Here is a 17,943-nt window from a genome sequence, read left to right on the forward strand (position 1 = left end):
AGGGGAGAGAGAGGGACTTTGTTGATGCCCAAAACAATACAAATAGTATATAAAATATAAGTACTTCATTGAAAAACATGAAAAACATTTCCAGATAGGACTCAGGGGAAAAGATGAAAAGACATCACATATAATTAGTTAAAAAACGTATACATAGAAACATAGCAACCAACAATGGATAGCAAATGTTGAGGCATGGTGAGATTCCAATATGGTGCCTCCAAAGTCCTGAGGTGTTTCAACTTAAACAGTCTTCTTCAGGGGGATGCGGGAATATTGGCATCACATTAGGATCTCTAAAAGACACAGATGTATAAGTACATGTACCTGTATATTCGCATTAACATATAATAAACTATGCCATGAAATAAAAAAGTTTGACTTACTATAATAAATCAGCCGTATATATATTTTGCTAGTGGCCTATGCAGAGCAGTAGAACAGGGGCTCTCTCATATCCAAGGTGTTTAGTCCTGGACACAAGGGACAAAAACCTCAAACCAAAAGATAATCTAAATTTATATTCCTAATTGGCGAGTTGCCAAATAAAGAGAAAAACAATCTGGACATCAGAGATTTTAAAGATACAGAGTGTGTATGCCTAAATAGTAGGTGATTAGGGATAACCATAGTAGGTGATTAGGGATAACCCAATTGTCAAAAGTACCTGAGGGCCATGATTAGTCAGTATAGCCTTTCAAAACTAGCAGTGTTCCCAAAGCACAAAGTGTTTCTTCACAGCCACACATAAAGGAAGCAGAGAGCAAAATCAGGACCCAAGTCCAATTCCAGGTGAGTAAGCTCTGCGTAAATTATAGTAATATATCCTTAAGAAAATCAACCTACTATACCAACTTGTATAATGTATAACATATAACATATAACAAAAGAAAAGGCACCAGGTTAGGGGCATAAGAGGACATAACAGGCAAAGTTACCTATCTCTAGTATCCCTTTAGTGAAACCAGCAGTGTCTTGGTGGTAATCCCACAGCAGTGGGATATCACCCATAAACTGGTGGATATAAATGTAGGAGTTGCCCTATCATGTGTCCCTACAGGGCCAATTAGCAGAAGGTAAAGCAGCACCAGAAACAGCCTTCATCTGTGTGTGGTGGTGTGAAACTAAAACATGAGTTAAGGGTTGACGGGAGACAGCTGTCTCCTATGTCCCCTGTCTTCATCCACCCATGTTAGTGCCGGCCGAAGACCGTGTCATCGCCGGAATGCGGCGACGTCACGGCTGGGACCAGAAGTACTGAAACCACCACGTTGGAAATTAGTGGTACCCAGGCAGATGGCGGCGCCGACACATAAGTGGACAGGGCAACAAGAATTTCTTCCCTGTCCAGGGGGAAAGGAAACACAACACCAGGAATGATTCCATAACCCCCAATATAAGCCCCCCTGATGGACACAAAGGGGGCTACACATGGCGGGTGGATGGGACTATGCTTTGCCAAAGGCAAGGATATACAGCATCTCACAAAAGTGAGTACACCCCTCACATTGATTGAAATATTTTATTATATCTTTTCATGTGACAACACTGAAGAAATGACACTATGCTACAATGTAAAATAGTGAGTGTACAGCTTGTATAACAGTGTAAATTTGCTGTCCCCTCAAAATAACTTAACACACAGCCATTAATGTCTAAATCGCTGGCAACAAAATGAGTACACCCCTAAATGGAAATGTCCAAAGTGGACCCAAAATGTAGATATTCGATGTGGCCACCATTATTTTCCAGTACTGCCTTAACCCTCTTGGGCATGGAGTTCACCAGAGCTTCACAGGTTGCCACTGGAGTCCTCTTCCATTCCTCCATGCCAAAATCACAGAGCTGGTGGATGTTAGAGACCTTGTGCTCCTCTACCTTTCATTTGAGGATGCTCCACAGATGCTCAATAGGGTTTAGGTCTGGAGCCATGTTTGGCCAGTCCATCACCTTTACCCTCACCTTCTTTAGCAAGGCAGTGGTCGTCTTGGAGGTGTGTTTGGGGTAGTTATCATGTTGGAATACTGCCCTGCGGCCCAGTCTCCAAAGGGAGGGGATCATGTTCTGGTTCAGTAAGTCACAGTACATGTTGGCATTTATGGTTCCCTCAAAAAACTGTAGCTCCCCATTGCCGGACCTCGACGCTCCCACCACCATGCTTGAATGTAGGCAAGACACACTTGTCTTTGTACTCCTCACCTGGTGGTCACCACACACACTTGACATCATCTGAACCAAATACGTTTATCTTGGTCTCATTAGACCACAAGACATGGTTCCAGTAATCCATGTCCTTAGTCTGCTTGTCTTTAGCAAACTTTTAGTGGGCTTTCTTGTGCATCATCTTTAGAAGAGGCTTCCTTCTGGGGACGGCAGCCATGCTGACCAATTTGATACAGTGTGCGGCGTATAGTCTGAGCACTGACAGGCTGACCCTCCACCCCTTCAACCTCTGCAGCAATGCTGGCAGCACTTATATGTATATTTCCCAAAGACAACCTCTGGATATGATGCTGAGCACATGCACTCCATTTCTTTGGTCAACCATGGCGAGGCCGGTTCTGAGTGGAATCTGTCCTGTTTAACCACTGTATGGTCTTGGCCATCGTGCTGCAGCTCAGTTTCAGGGTCTTGGAAATCATTCTTATAGCCTAAGCCATATGTATGTAGTGCAACAGTTCTTTTTTTCAGATCCCCAGTTCTTTGCCATGAGGTGCCATGTTGAACTGCCAGTGACCAGTATGAGAGAGTGAGAGCGATAATGCCAAATTTAACACACATGCTCCCCATTCACACCTGAGACCTTGTAACACTAATGAGTCACATGACACCGGGGAGAGAAAATGGCTCATTTGCCCCAATGTTCACTTAGGGGTGTACTCACTTTTGTTGCCAGCTGTTTAGAGATTAATGGCTATGTGTTGAGTTATTTTGAGGGGACAGCACATTTTTACTGTTATACAAGCTGTACACTCACCACTTTATATTGTAGCAAAGTGTCAGTTCTTCAGTGTTGTCACATGAAAAGATGTAATAAAATATAAATTTATTACATTGCATGAAATATAAAAAAAATATGAGGGGTGTACTCACTTTTGTGAGATACCGTATATCCTTGCTTTTGGCAAAGCATACTCCTGTACACCCGGCACATGTAGCCCCCTTTGTGTCCACCACTTTTCTGAGATACTGTATACCCCGAATGGGTATGAGAAAGATGTAGCGCAAACATGCCAAAACATGATTTCATGATTTCAATAAGACCACCAGCATTTACAAAAAAATTACTCCAAACAAACATTGTAAAAAATGTACAATGAACGTACATCGAAAGATAACAATTGAAGTGGGGGAAAAAAAATGAAAAAAATAAAGGGAAAGAAATGAAATGAAATTTTGTAAGCAGATAAAATATGGGAAATGGGAAGAGCCTCTTAAAACCATGGGTTATTCAGACGTTGAAAGAGCGCTTAAGGGACATATATTAGTGTCATATGAGGTGTTCTGATCTTCCAGAGGTAAGGTCAGTGCTGTATCTAGGCCTAGGCCGACAAGGCCCAGGCCTAGGGCGGCACTTTGCGGGGGGGCGGCAAAAAAGCCGCCCCCCGCATGAAACCCCCCCCCAACCCGTCCTCCCGAGTCCCGGCCGGGTACCGGCAATGTTCTGTATCCTTCCGCCCTCCGCCGCCCGTCGCACACAAGCAGTCCCAGGCGGCCGGCGGCTTGAAGAAAAAAACAGACTTTTCACTTGCGGCTCGCCTTTCACTTCAGCTGCTGAAGGGTGGCGACGGCGGCAACGGCGGCGTACTTTGCCAGGGGGGAGGGAGGGGAGGGACAGTGCCACCCCCATAGATGCTGCCGGTAAATTCTCCACCCACCCTCCTCCGCACGGCCGCCATGCCTGCACATTCCTGCCCTGGGCTGCCCTGCACACAGTTTTGGACGAGAGGAGAGAGACAGCAGGGGATGGAGTCCACAGAGCAGAGGAGAACCCGGGAACCCCCAGGCCAGGACAGCAGGAGCCAGGAGCGGAGCAGCAGGTACTGTAAAAATAACTTAACTGTGCTGCAGCTGTGCATTGATTGCAGTACATTTTAACAGAATGTGAACTGTTTAATGATGTTGCATTGTGATTTCATCAAGTGTTTCATGCATGCTGAAATCAATGAAAAATCATTAAACAGTTTACATTCTGTGAAAGTACTGTAAAAAAAATGTAAAAAAAAAATAAAACTAAAAAAAAAGAAAAAAAAATGTACTTCAAAGTATGCTCTAACTATTACTACGCTGCCTGTATCTTGGCCTAGGCCGACAAGGCCCAGGCCGATGGCTGTTCTAGGGATTTTTTGCAGCCCCCCCACACAAAAAAGCCCCTCCCTGACCTGTCCCATGCTGCCTCCCACCGCCACAAGCTCCACATTACTCAAAATAACTGGATCTGATAAGATGCATAAATATGAGATAAATAAAATCACATAAAATCACATCCATAAGAGTCCATAAAGTCCATTAATAAAGTGCATAGAGCATTTCAAGGTGCATTCATGAGGAGTCCAAAGTGCAATCATGCAGGATTAATGGTGTGAATTATAGGACCACCCTTGCTTGCCACCACCTGTCCTGACACTGAAGGTGGTGGCAAGCAAGGGTGGTCCTATAATTCACACCAATGATCCTGCATGATTGCACTTTGGACTCCTCATGAATGCACCTTGAAATGCTCTATGCACTTTATTAATGGACTTTATGGACTCTTATAGATGGGATTTTATTTATCTCATATTTATGCATCTTATCAGATCCAGTTATTTTGAGTAATCACATTGTATTGGCACTTGGCAGTGTGTTATAGTGGGAGGTCATCACCATCCCTGCGCTACTGAAATTCCAGTTAAAGAGCCAGTTCTTTTTTGGTGAATTTTATTTTACATACAGGAATGGGCGTGGTTTACAGACGACAGGGCGGGTCTTAAACAGGAAGGGGTGTGGTCTTGACAGGAAGGGGTGGGTCATGGTTAAATTAGGGGGTGCACGAGATTAGTCAGGCCTAGGGCAGCACAAAACCTAAATACACCACTGGGTAAGGTGTCTTTTAGAGATCCTAATGTGATGCCAAAACTCATGCCACCCCCCTGAAGAAGACTGTTTAAGTTGAAGCGCGTCGGGGCTCTGGCGGCACCTTATTGGGATCTCACCATGCATCACCATTAGCTATCCATTGTTGGTTGCTATGTTTCTATGTATATGTTTTTTTAACTAATTATATGTGATGTCTTTTCACCTTTTCCCAAGAGTCCTATCTGGCAATGTTTTTAAAGTTTTTCAATAAAGTATATTTTTTACACTATTTGTATTGTTTTGGGCATTGACAAAGTCCCTCTCTCTCTCCCCTCCTTTGCCCTGGTAGTATTTTGTATGTTACTTTAGGATGGATGCCGAAGTTATTTCTATATGCAGTCACTAGATTGATGGTCTTTACCCTCCAAAGGTTTCTTCAAGTACCTAAGGATCCGCTCGGCCCTCTATCACGTACATTGGACTGAAAATACCTTTTTCTGGCAGCTGATAACATTTTATGAACTGGGGGGTCCTCGGCAATGGGACATTTCTTACATCTACAAGCTCCTTACTACTCGTTCCTACAGCTCAAAATCTTCCTCTATGCTTCTTTGGGAATAACTTCTAAACTGTAACTGCTCTCCACATCAATGATACCAATCCCTCCAATGGTCCCTAAAGATCTCCCAATCTATACTCCATTGGGAATCTATCCAGAAACTTTTATATAACTGGTACTTCACTCCTTCTAAGCTTGCACAATTCTACCCATCCATACCTGTCTAATGCTGGAGAAACTGCGGACATACTGGGACTTCTTTACATATCTGGTGGAATTGCCCAAGACTCAATGCCTTTTGGTCTATTCTCACCAAATTTCTCTCCTCCTTAGCCTCTGTCCCCGTCTCTCCACAGATAGTCATATTGGGTCTGGACTATGATCTTTGGCCTAGCCCTGCTCTTACTATTCTATCCCATGTTCTTAAAGCCTCCCACTTGGCAATAGCTAGAGAAAGTACTCTCCTCAACCCCCTACAATCTCAGAAGTGATATCAATTTTGAACAACCAGTGCCTTATGGAATATATGTATGCCAAAGCCCACCTTCAGGTTCCCAAATTCTATAGTAATTGGACTCCTTGGCTAATGCACCCAAAATGTATAACTCTGACCTGATTTGAAAATGTTACAGTTCCACAACTCAGCCCTTATACCATATAGTACCATTCTCTGGTGTTACCCTTACCCCCTACTTTCTACCTTTGTAGCCTTCTAAAAGTCTCTTGACATGTTAAACTTTATCAGACATTTATCTGCCCATGATGAACCAATACATAACTGTTTAAAACCTCTCATGCTCGTTTGCACCATTCTCCTAATATTTTTTTTTCATTTCACCTTGTTTCTTTTATGTTATTGTGTCACTTGTCCACACGCAATGATTCTGTATGCTCAAACATTGTGTTCATTACTTGTATTCCTGGAATTGACAATAAATTTGAAGATGAAAGAAAAAAAATTAAATAACAGTTAGTCATACCATGACTAGGTCTATTATCCCTAATAAAACTGTCTTGTTGCTGGCCAATTTTATAATGCTGTTTTCTCTGTGGTATCTTAAATGTTGTAGTAAAGGCCTCGTGTATAGACCTGATCTCTAGTAAAATTGGGCCTGTTCTTGCTATTTAAAATATCATCTGTGGTTTCTTAATTTTTAGCAATAAAAACTCTACCTCTATTGTTTTTCTCTGGTACTGTACATTTCAGAAAGTTTTCCCTCATTAAAACTGTCCCATTGCTATCCAATTGTACACTGCTTTATCATATGTAGTATTTTAAAGAGGTTGTAAACCCACTTTTTCTAAACATGCACCGTTTTGGAGATATTTACAATGCATGCCGCCGATGACGCATGCGCTCTGAAGGAACGGCTACCCATGCCGTTCCTTCAGAACCCTATGCCGTGAACGGCGCGCTCCCGCGCGCATGCGTGGGAGTGATGTTATCGCACCTCCGGTCAATCAAATGGCTGGAGGACGCGCACAAGGAAGCAGGGCGGCCGGACATGTCGGCCGCCCTGTTGCTGAGTGGGCGACACTTTGGGGGCTTCATTTTTAGGTAAGTATTTCATAAAGAGCTAGTATGCATCACATTATGCCTTTGTCTTTACAGGTTTTTTTTTTCTCTCGTTTTTTTTACATGCATTTACTTCCTCTTTAATTCTTAATAAAAATGTATTGAAATTGGCCAGTGGCAGGACAGTTTTGCATCAGCAATAACAGGAATAGGTTCACAAAACTACAGGCTGATTCCTATCAGCCACTCAAAACAGGCCTATTGTCACTTAAAAAAACAGATATCACTGCTATAACTACCTGAAACAAAAGCCTTTTTTTTGTATAAAATAGATTAGATTGAGGTGTTGCTGCTGTATGTAAGCTGAGCTAATTGTATAGGAAAAATCAATTCCATGGCCAAATATATGCTGCCAGTGTACGCTGTGACTGAGACTGTCCATGAAAAATGTACTATTTCGTAACACCGTTTTAAGCTTTAAGGCATTTACCAAGCTTGTTATTTAAAGGATTTGTGTTTTTTCAATGTTGACCTTGATTCCCAATGAAAAAAATAACCTTTTTCTTCTGTTATCATATAAACCAGTATTATAGGACTGCTGATCCTGCAAAGAAGAAATATAACTTGAAACAATCTTTATACAGTATATGTAGGATACCCAAATATAGTTCCCCACAATGGACTACCTCACATAAATATTTAAGGGATATCTTCCACAAGTAGTGGCAAATCCCCCTCTAGTGTCTTATGTTTTATTGACCATAATGCAAGTTCTGCATATACAGTAAAAACTGAAGTCAGAAAATTATCGAATATGAAATACAGAAAAATGGACCTTAACTTTATATTGTCATCAATGACCCTCTATAAAGCAAGCAAATGTAGTTATCCAAACAGTCTGTATTCTTCACAAATGTATGTTTTAATCATCAAGAGGCAAAAATAGAGTAAGATAAATCTACAGGCATCAAGAATCCCCTTTAAAACCATGACTCCTTTCTTCCAAGAAATTAAATGGTGTTGGAAAACATTAACTTTTAATTGCTTTTTCTTTAAAAAGATGGGGAAACATCTACAGTTTTTTACAACTGTATATGTGGGGGAAACCTCTGTTTCTCTATCACAAAAAAGGTCATTTTAGTACAGCTCACTGCATACACTTCATGAGAAATTGCATCTATAATTTTATTCTACTATTCTCGCCATGTATATGAATGTTGTGTCAAGAACAAAATCATTAAATTGCATCCGATGATTCACATTCTGGTCTATAGTAAAAGCTGAAGTTTCCTCAGGGGCAAGGAACACTCAGAAGTACACTAGTACAGGTTGTTGCCTGCTAGCAAAAGTGACACTTTCTTCAATCATCATAAATATTTCTGCCTAAAATAGATAGCTCCAAGCTACATGTAAAATCAATCAGTGACCTGCCAAGGTTATGCAGGAAGCACTGAAGCTATGCTAAAGTTTTACAATTAATCCAGTTTAACTTTTATCAAAGTTTTTTATATATTCTTATTGTCAAATGTGGCAGTTTTTACACAGTTTTGGTCTTGGACTGCTTTCCCTTTTCACAATTTTTTGTGCTTTTCGAGTACTGTAATTTTGTGTAAGCAAGGGTGCGGTAGGTTGTGCAACAGGGTCAGGGGTGATGGCTCAGAATGAGGTAAGAGGAGGTAACTGAAAAGTAAAGAACTTTAGTTAGAAGAACAGCCAGGAGCATAATGTCATAATGTCAGGATGAAACTTGTAGTTATAAATGTACATTAGGCTTAATATAGTATCAGTGCACATATATGCAGAAATGGACTACATCTAATACATAATTGTCTGCAACTAGGATAATATTATTCCACAATCTAAGCACAGACATTTCTATAACAACCAGCACTATCCTTCACAAAAGCAGAAATATAATATTTAGCATGTACATGAAATAATAATCATAAGAGAGGAAGACTGCAGACTCCAGGCAAAGCCAGTGCCTAGGCATGATGAAAAGGGTAAGAAGGGTTATCACTAATATGTACAGTATAAAAGAAGGAAAACAGATTAGGTATGATGGGTTAGATAGCAATGACTACTGGAGATTACTATAATAATGACACTGGCAGGGAAGGGGTTAACACTGTTGGTGAACAAGGGCTTAAATGTATGCCTAATGCTTACTGACATGTGTGGGGGGAGGGAGTTCTGTGACAGAGACAGAGACAGAGATGGCAGGTTCAGCTATGCTAAATCCTGTGATCTCCTCCTGTCTGTCACAGAGAAGATCCGCCCGCTTTGTCTGTCACAGAGAAGATCCGCCTGCAGACTCTGGAAGTGTATTCTGATGTCCTTATGGAACTCACAGAATACTTTCGGGTGAATGCGACAGAGGACTGTGATCTATGGCTGCTACTCCAACTTAAAAATAATTTTTAGTAAATCAGAGGCTGTGGGAGTCGCCATTCCCCCCACACTTCTAAGACATTTCACGTCTCCCTTTTAAATGGACAGACACAGTTATCAAATACTTGGGTACACTCTTACCACCTGACCAGTCGAAACTTTACGAACTGAATTTCCCCCCTTTACTATTTATGATCCGCAAACTATTAGAGACATGGCAGTTGGGTACACATTCCTGGTTTGGGAGGTGTAATCTCATTAAAATGGCTATACTGCCCAAGATCTTATATTTACTTCAAGTGCTCCCAATCCGAATATTGTCCGCATTCTTTAAGCAGGTTCATTCACTGTTTGTTCAGTTTGTGTGGGCTCTTAAGAAGCCACGCATATCACGTAACCAACTTACTCTACCTAAAATATACAGGGGCCTTGTCACTGCCTAACATAACAAAAAATTACCAAGCTGTACACCTTAGCAGACTTTTAGACTGGAGCAGACACCAACAACGTAAGCTATGGGTGTGCATTGAACAAGCTCAATCTGAAACCCCGTTGAGCGGAGCGCCTTGGTGTATTGACTCTCGCCTATTATCCATAAAATTACACCCTGCTATAGGTGTGACTTTACTAATAGTATCCTCTGTTCTATCGCATTCCCTCTATATCCACATTAACATCACCTCTATTTCTGATTCTGGGCAATCTGGCCTTTGAACAGGGCCTTACAGATCAATAATTTAAACACTTGAGGGACCTGGGAATGTTTTTAGCCTCACATTTCCTGGTGGATGGCCAATGGCCCACTGTAACTACACTGACGGATACCAAAGGCCCTTTTGGCCTTACCTTCTGGAAAGCTATTCAAATCCCTCACTGCCTACATTCCTTATCTACCCTAGAGGCCTATAATAGGAAGCTTACGGTCTTTGAAGAATATTGCACAGGAACGGACGTCCACTGAGACCTCTCTCTAAAACCTATAATTTATTGATAACTCCAACCGAGGAATTTCGTCTAGCATGTTTACAAAAATCAGAGCTTGACCCTAACTGTGTCTTCACACCAACGCAGAAAAAAAATGTGTGCCTGTTGTCACTCAAAACTTCTACTTGCACAAAAATGCAAGAGACCAATTACAAAATAATGACGAGATGGTATCATGTCCCCACCACTTTTCACAAACTCTACCCAAACACTACTGACCGATGTTGGAGATGCCAGGAGGGGCAGGGAACGTTGTTACACATCTTTTGGTCGTGCCCAAAACTCTCCCTTTTCTGAGAGGGAGTCAGGGAAATCATTAGAGAACTTACTGATTATGAGATTCCTGACATCCCAGTTTTCTTTCTTCTTCATGTGTCGGATATCCCGATGCGAAAATATAAGAAGTCTATACCTTATTTTATCATAAGCACCTCCAAATCATGCATTCCGTTATACTGGAAGACACAATACCCTCCCACTATCAGTGACTGCATCTGCAGACTTGAAGACATCAATAATATAGAATATTTTGTTATCATAGCTCAGCATAACTAGGAGAAGTATGAAAAGATGTGGTGCTTGTGGAATGTGTTCCTCCTCTCTGATAGGGGGAAATCCTTGATGTGCCCAACTCGGTCTGGCGAATAAAATATGGTGACATCTTAAGACATACTCCGAATTCACCATAGTTTTACAGAATGCCTGTATGCATCCATATCTCCCTTCCTTTCCTCCCCCCCTTTTTTTTTCTCTTCTTCGCCTCCATATACCTTCTTTCCACCCCCCTCATTCTAGCCTTACTTTTCTCTTTCTATTTATTCCACTCACTCTTCCTTTATGTTTTAAAATTCAATGAAGACAACTGGAGTGGACAGCCGGAAGTCAAATACAACTCTTTTTATTTTCTTTGTTCCTGTTTCTATAATATAATTCCAAAATAGAACACATATAAGTTCTTTCAAGTGACATGTAGAGACATTTTGTACTATTGGTTACAAAATCCACATTTGTTTGTATAACTGTGATTTGTTGTTTACGCATTTGTCTTTGTTTAAATAAATAAAATATTTGAAAAAACTATTTTTGAAGAACCCCTTGGCCTAAAGTGAACCTGTCATGAGAAAATACTGTGGCCACTGTTGCAAACCTATGATCCACACAGTGTGATAGGACCAAAAGAAGAGTTAAGAGAGCGGTAAAGGGCTGATATGACATTCACCAGAAAGTGCCCTGGCCAGTCTTCCCCTAATACAGCATATTTTTAGAAAGGTCAGATGCTTTCTAGGAAAACAAGCAGTGTGTTCAATTTTTCTCATCTATGCATTGCTGTACTGCATCAGTCCACAAGGCCCTATTGGTAATCTGGTAATCCTGGAACACATCTGGTAATGATGCTGGAACACACACTGCATGTTCCTCGCTGCCTCATGCACAGTTGCAGATCAGATTCACTGAAGAGAGAATATTCTCCCCCTTGTTCCATGCAATTGTTCTTTGAGGGGCACAGTTGGGTCCCAACAGGATTGCTTTAAAGATTGAAACAATAAACAAAATATGTGTGATTGTTAAGGCTATATTTACACCTGAAAATAAGCACAACAAAGAATAGTTGTGAGAACCCCATTTGCTGAGGTTCCCGGCGATTAGCTGCAGGAGGCAGCCCAAGCAATAGGAGGTTACCAGAAACCACACTAATTATGGCCACTTGCATGTATTTGCTCATGCAACACTTACCTGTGAATGATTGGCACTGGACACAGAATGTTTGCTGATAAGATCCCCCAATAGGTTAAAGCAGTTGTAAAAGGCAGAAGGATTTTTATCTTAATGCATTCTATGCATTAGGATAAAAAGCCTTTCTGTGTGTAGCAGCCACCCCAGCACCCCTTAATACTTATCTGAGCCCAATCTCTATCCAGCAATGTCCATGAGTTCCTCAGCCATCTGGGATTCTTTCTCCTGATTGGCTGATACATAGCACCATCGCCATTTGCTCCCCCTGCTGTCAATTAAGGTCAGTTAGCCAATCAGGAGAGGGGGGGCGGGGCTGAACTTCAGCTCTGTGTCTGTATGGACACACAGAGCTGCAGCTCAGCTCTGGTGCCCCCTTAGCAAGCTGCTTGCTGTGGGGGCACTCACCAGGAGGGAGGGGCCAGAAGCAGCAGAGAGACACCTGAAAAGAGGAAGATCCGGGCTGCCCTGTGCAAAGCCAGTTGCACAGAGTAGGTAAATATATCATATTTATTATTTAATTTAAAAAAAAACACAAGACATTACAATCACTTTAATTCAGTGTTGCCTTCTTGTTTTGTTTTAATTTTTATAATTTATTGTAAAAGGGTAGATTCTTAGTTTTTCTAATATGTTATGTTATATTATATTACTGTATATTGTGTTTTGTTAATTATATTCTACTGAATAACAATAACACTGTTTTTGTATAAATATCTTCTGTGTCATGTGTTTTAACAGGAATGCAAAGCAAAGACATGGAGGCCCAGCATTATTTTAAAACGGGATACTCTAGTTATCAGGGAGGTTAGAGAAGATGACATTGGGAATTATACCTGCGAACTGAAGTATGGAAGTTTTTTAGTGAGAAGGACCACCGAACTGACAGTAACAGGTATTTAAAACAAGTTTTCTATTTTATCAATGCACAGTTTCCAGACTGGAATATTTGCTGTTTAGTATTTAAATACTTTCCTTAAAACAATGGAGTAAATTAAGAACTACTTTATTTAGCATAGGAAAAGTTTTCAAATCTTAACATTTGGTTTTAACATTTTTAACATTTGGTTTTGCATTTGAGATGGGTAAACCATGGGTTCCAGATAAGGACGATTCTCTAAAAATGGATATCCACAAATATTACCTGATTTCCTTTTTCCTGTGTTTGTTTACATTTTTTAACTTGCTTTAATAAATGAAAAAAAAAGCGGTACCATCTTCAAACAATGCCAGCCAAGCACACCAAGGATCTTAGAAGGTATCTAAACAGCAAGGGTTCTACAAGCTTTACAGCTCTTTCTACTTTAGGTATCAGTCAATATGCTTTATCCCGCCCTGGGGAACTAGTAATGGGTCCAACTTATTCATTACTCATTTACCACAAGACAAAAAAATAATTGCATAAAAAAGAGATATTATCATTAATAATTTTATAAATAAGCCAATCCCCCCTATAACAAATCTTTTTTAAAATCTGTAGAAAAAGATTGGACAGTCTGCCAATGTAGAGGATCTTTACTGACTGGCTTATCTCACACAGGTCTGGCCTAGCAATCTAGCAATTCAGGTATATGAAAGAAGGGTTGCTGTGTCTAAACAAACATTATGGATGATGTGAACTATGCTCTATTTTTCCCCAATTTAGTCCATTTTTAAGATTTTCAACAGCAAGACCACTTGCAGAGAACACCTTAGTTTTAAGTTTAGACCCTCTACTAAATGAGGAAGACAGTAGTGAGGCAAATCAGGGGAAGGTATATCATAATAATCTTACCTAGGACCTTTTTTATAGCAGGTCAAGTTTCTTTGGTTCAGGGTCATGTGAACCAGTACCAGCAGTGCAGCATTTGGGTGCTGACATCAGCAGAATCATAGTGAAAGCAAATGAAGACTCTGCATACATTGGCTGCTACGAATCAAAGCTGTTCTTGGTCACTTGATCTAAAATGCTAGCTTCAAGCATATGACAGAGAACTGGATAACCTGCTGTTTGCAGAGGTATGGGTCTGCTGTTCGTTCTTCCCTTAGAATCCTTCCCTAATGCCTGCCTTATTTATGCAGGTAAGACAAATCAAATAAATCTGCTTTAAAAAATTCCTGTGTCTAAGCCATTCACTTCAACAACAATCTTCCCATAAGATAATATGTGCATTTACAATTTTTTAAGTATGTTATTTACTTATGGAGAAATCCCAAAGATCTGAGAGTGTTGATGGGTGCTGCCATTTTGGAAGTGGTGTGAGCAGCCCCTATGGACTAAGAGCTGTCATTCAAGTAACACTCTATATAATTCCTTTTTGCTGCTCCCCCAAGAGGTATATAGCAGGTTGTGTAGGGAAGTGAAGGGAGTGGTATTGATGCTGGACTAGCACAGATAATAATTGTACACTACCAGGGAAGGTGTGGGATCATGATGCAGAAGTAGTGTGGGGATCTTAGGAGACTGATTCTTTCTGCAGTAGTCACATTTTCTAACAAGTTCAATGACAGTTTAAATGTGAATAAAAAAGAATTTATAGAAAGCAAAATCACTGCAAATAATAATAAATGTAACCCTATTATTGTCATCATTATAAGGGTTGTGGCAGTACCAATTGGAGGGGGGGTTGTTTCATACACTACCCAACTGTAGGCTTTCTGATGAAAGATATTGTATGGCTTTACAGCCACCTGATTTCTTTCTGTGACCCCCAAAGTGTGCTCCAGGGTGCAACCCCGCCATGCATTACAGGGTGGGGGGGGGGGGGAACCAGTGAACATTCATTTTCTGATCTTCCTTAGCTAGAATGTGCCCAGAAGCTACTTGCAAAATATTACTCCTGATTTCTGGTGGAAGGAAGGCAGGTAAGACATCCTGGATTCAAAAGACCCCTGATATCTCATTAAAGTAAACCTGTACTAAAATATGATATCACATAAGTGACATATGAACAAATATAGATGCAGGAAAGCCTTTTTTGCTTCTACCATATACCACTCCTAGTGCTGCTGTGTAAGAGATGAAGAATATATTCTTATATTCTTGCAAGCTACAAATAAAAATACATTGAATGAATATATAACTTCAATAAATTATTATTATTTTTCAAAAATGTTTCCGTTTGAATATTGACACAAGTCACATTACTTGTCATGCTTGTAGGCATTAAATTATTTATACATTTAGAATGCATTACAGTATGAGCTACTGAAGTAGAGGAGAGACTAAAGTTCACCTAAAGAAATCCCATTAATCGATTACATTTTGAAAGTTTAATGAGAAAAAGTTTTAAAAAACATTAAAAGAAATGTATCTGAAAAAAAAATGGGAACATGAGAAAGGGGTTAAAAGGAATGGTGTGATAACATTTTACTCCAGGTGTAAAATACATAAATAATGCATATCTATATTCATTATTACATCAGTATATCATGCAGTTTTTTTTTAATGCAAGCAGCCTACATACATGCATTTAACCTGGTATCAGTCTTTTGCGATTTCCTGTACAGCAGAGCTGCATTGTTTATGTACTAACAAGGGGAATGTTACTAAGAGAAGAGAGCAGGGTGTCAAAGTAAAGGTGGAGGGACAAATTGCATTAGAGTAGAAAAAAATCAATTATTTTGACCTGCCAGAAAAGCTATGCAATATGATATGGGTTTTTAAATCTTTGAATTGGATAGAATAGACTTGGTGTTCATATCTCATCTGTGTATTTATCTGTTTGCCTGAAATTCAGAGTTAAATTGTTACTAAACCGAGGACACTGCATTCACTATATCTAGTCTCCCACAGTACCCAATGGAAATTCAATCATTTTAGTAAATATAAACTGATAAATACCTTTTCTCAACAGCAGTATATACAGTAGCAGTCTTTTGACTTCTATCTGTTCCTGGTGAAGCTTATAGGAGGCGCTTTCATACTGCCCTGAGCTGTTCTAAGAGGCTGCAGGGCTCCTGACTCTCTGTCTGAACATGTCTGTACAGTGCTGATTGGCCCTGTGCTGATCACATGCCCTCTCCTAAGAAATAAATACCTCTCTAGCAATACACACCATACTGAGCCTGACTCCAAAGGTTCTGTCTTATCCAGACATGGTCTGAAGTCAGTGGAAAAAGAGCAGGATCTGTGCATATAGGATCAAGCAGCATTTTTACACAATGCAGAGGATTAACCCTTTAGGTTCGACAGTGAGTCTAGCAAGCATGCTTTACTGCATATACAGATTGATTTTATTGTTGTGGGTTTAGTAACTCTTTAAGCCAGTGAATAAGTGCTCATTCAGATGAGCACTGAGACCTGTCCTCTGTGTTGAGCTGCTTTTTGCTGCATGTATTGTACATCCACCTTGTAGCTGCATGCAGGCAGCACTTAAAAGAGGATATAGATGCAGCGGCTGCACAGACATAGTTGCATGTCAAAATCTGACATGCGGGCAGGAGTGGGTGCACAGCTCTGAATGGAGACATTGTGTATCCAGATCTGTGAACCCACTCCTGCCTGTATGTCAGATTTAGACATGCAACTGTGCCTGTGCAGCTACTTTGAATGCATCAACTTCTATAGGATTGCCTGCATGCAGTTCATGTACTTGTAGCAAAGAGTGGCTCAGCATGGAGGACAGGTCTCAGTGCCCATGTGGATGAGCCCTAAGGCTTTTCACATTTTTATTACTGCAATGAAAATAAGTCTTATGGTCTTATGTCAGTTTTCAAACAAAATACGAAGTGGTCAAATGAGAAATGGAGTGGGGGGGGGGGGTCGTAGGAAGAAGCACTACACCTATCCCAGCCCAGGCCAGCTAATTTCTTTACAAATGGAAAAATCTTCATGTGGTATAATTATACAAAGTAAAAACAGATATGGGTGATTCAAGTATTGCTTGCAGTATTTGCAAAAAGATGGTCAACAGAAAAGACAAATGTTAATGTGTATAGAGATTCTCTAACATGTTGCTTAATTTTTCTGCATATGCAACTGCTAGTCAATCATTTTTTTTATTTCATGAGAAGAATACAATGGGTCAGTGGTACAGTGGCTGAACTATGGGTAGGCAAATTGTTCACTGTCTGTTATTCTCTGTGAGAGATCTGTTTGTATATTGATACCCAAGGCTTGGTGGCTGTGAGCAATCAATCTAAATGTCCAAATTTGATAGAGAACTGGTAATGCATGCAGATTGCAATTACATTACTCAATCATGTGCATTGCATTTATTTTGACTGGCACAGTTAACAAATGAGCAATCAAGATCATTCCTAAAAATGATCTTTTGGTGGTGATAAACAAATATACCTCCACAAACTTTTGCCCAAATGCAGAAATGACAAGCTCATGGCAAATCTGATCTGAGTGTAGAAGAGCAGCAGATCCCACAAAAATGTTAATATCAAGTGATAGATTTCAGTTTGAAGTTGTTAGTATATGTAAGCATTCTTTTGCTTCTTTTGCAATGTTCCCAGATCTGTATTGGCTGCCGGAAGTGACCCGATGCTTGCAATGTGTTATGGCTTTTAATATCAATGTTATAGTTTTAGAGACATCTTGTCCCAAATGACTCTATCAAACCCTTGCAGTGCAGATATAGGGAACATCTCTATAGTTCAATTCCTTAGCTTAAAATATTTTTACTTGTTAGGATCAGCATTTACATGAATACCAGTCTTTTCCACTCCTACAAAGCACTGCTCAAATATATGCGTTCAAATATAAAACGTATTT

At 40.2% G+C, this 17,943-nt stretch overlaps 1 protein-coding gene across 1 annotated transcript in view; it reads left to right on the forward strand.

The window, feature by feature from the left end:
* The window catches only part of IL1RAPL1 (interleukin 1 receptor accessory protein like 1), a 1,835,933-nt gene that overhangs the window by 1,123,670 nt on the left and 694,320 nt on the right, over positions 1-17,943 (forward strand). The window contains exon 5 of the mRNA XM_082248500.1: positions 12,981-13,134. Within this exon, the coding sequence (XP_082104626.1) occupies positions 12,981-13,134 (154 nt within the window). The remainder of the gene's footprint in view (positions 1-12,980; positions 13,135-17,943) is intronic.

The sequence above is a fragment of the Pelophylax lessonae genome, assembly GCF_965119305.1.
Source record: "Pelophylax lessonae genome assembly, chromosome: 2".
NCBI lineage: Eukaryota > Metazoa > Chordata > Amphibia > Anura > Ranidae > Pelophylax > Pelophylax lessonae.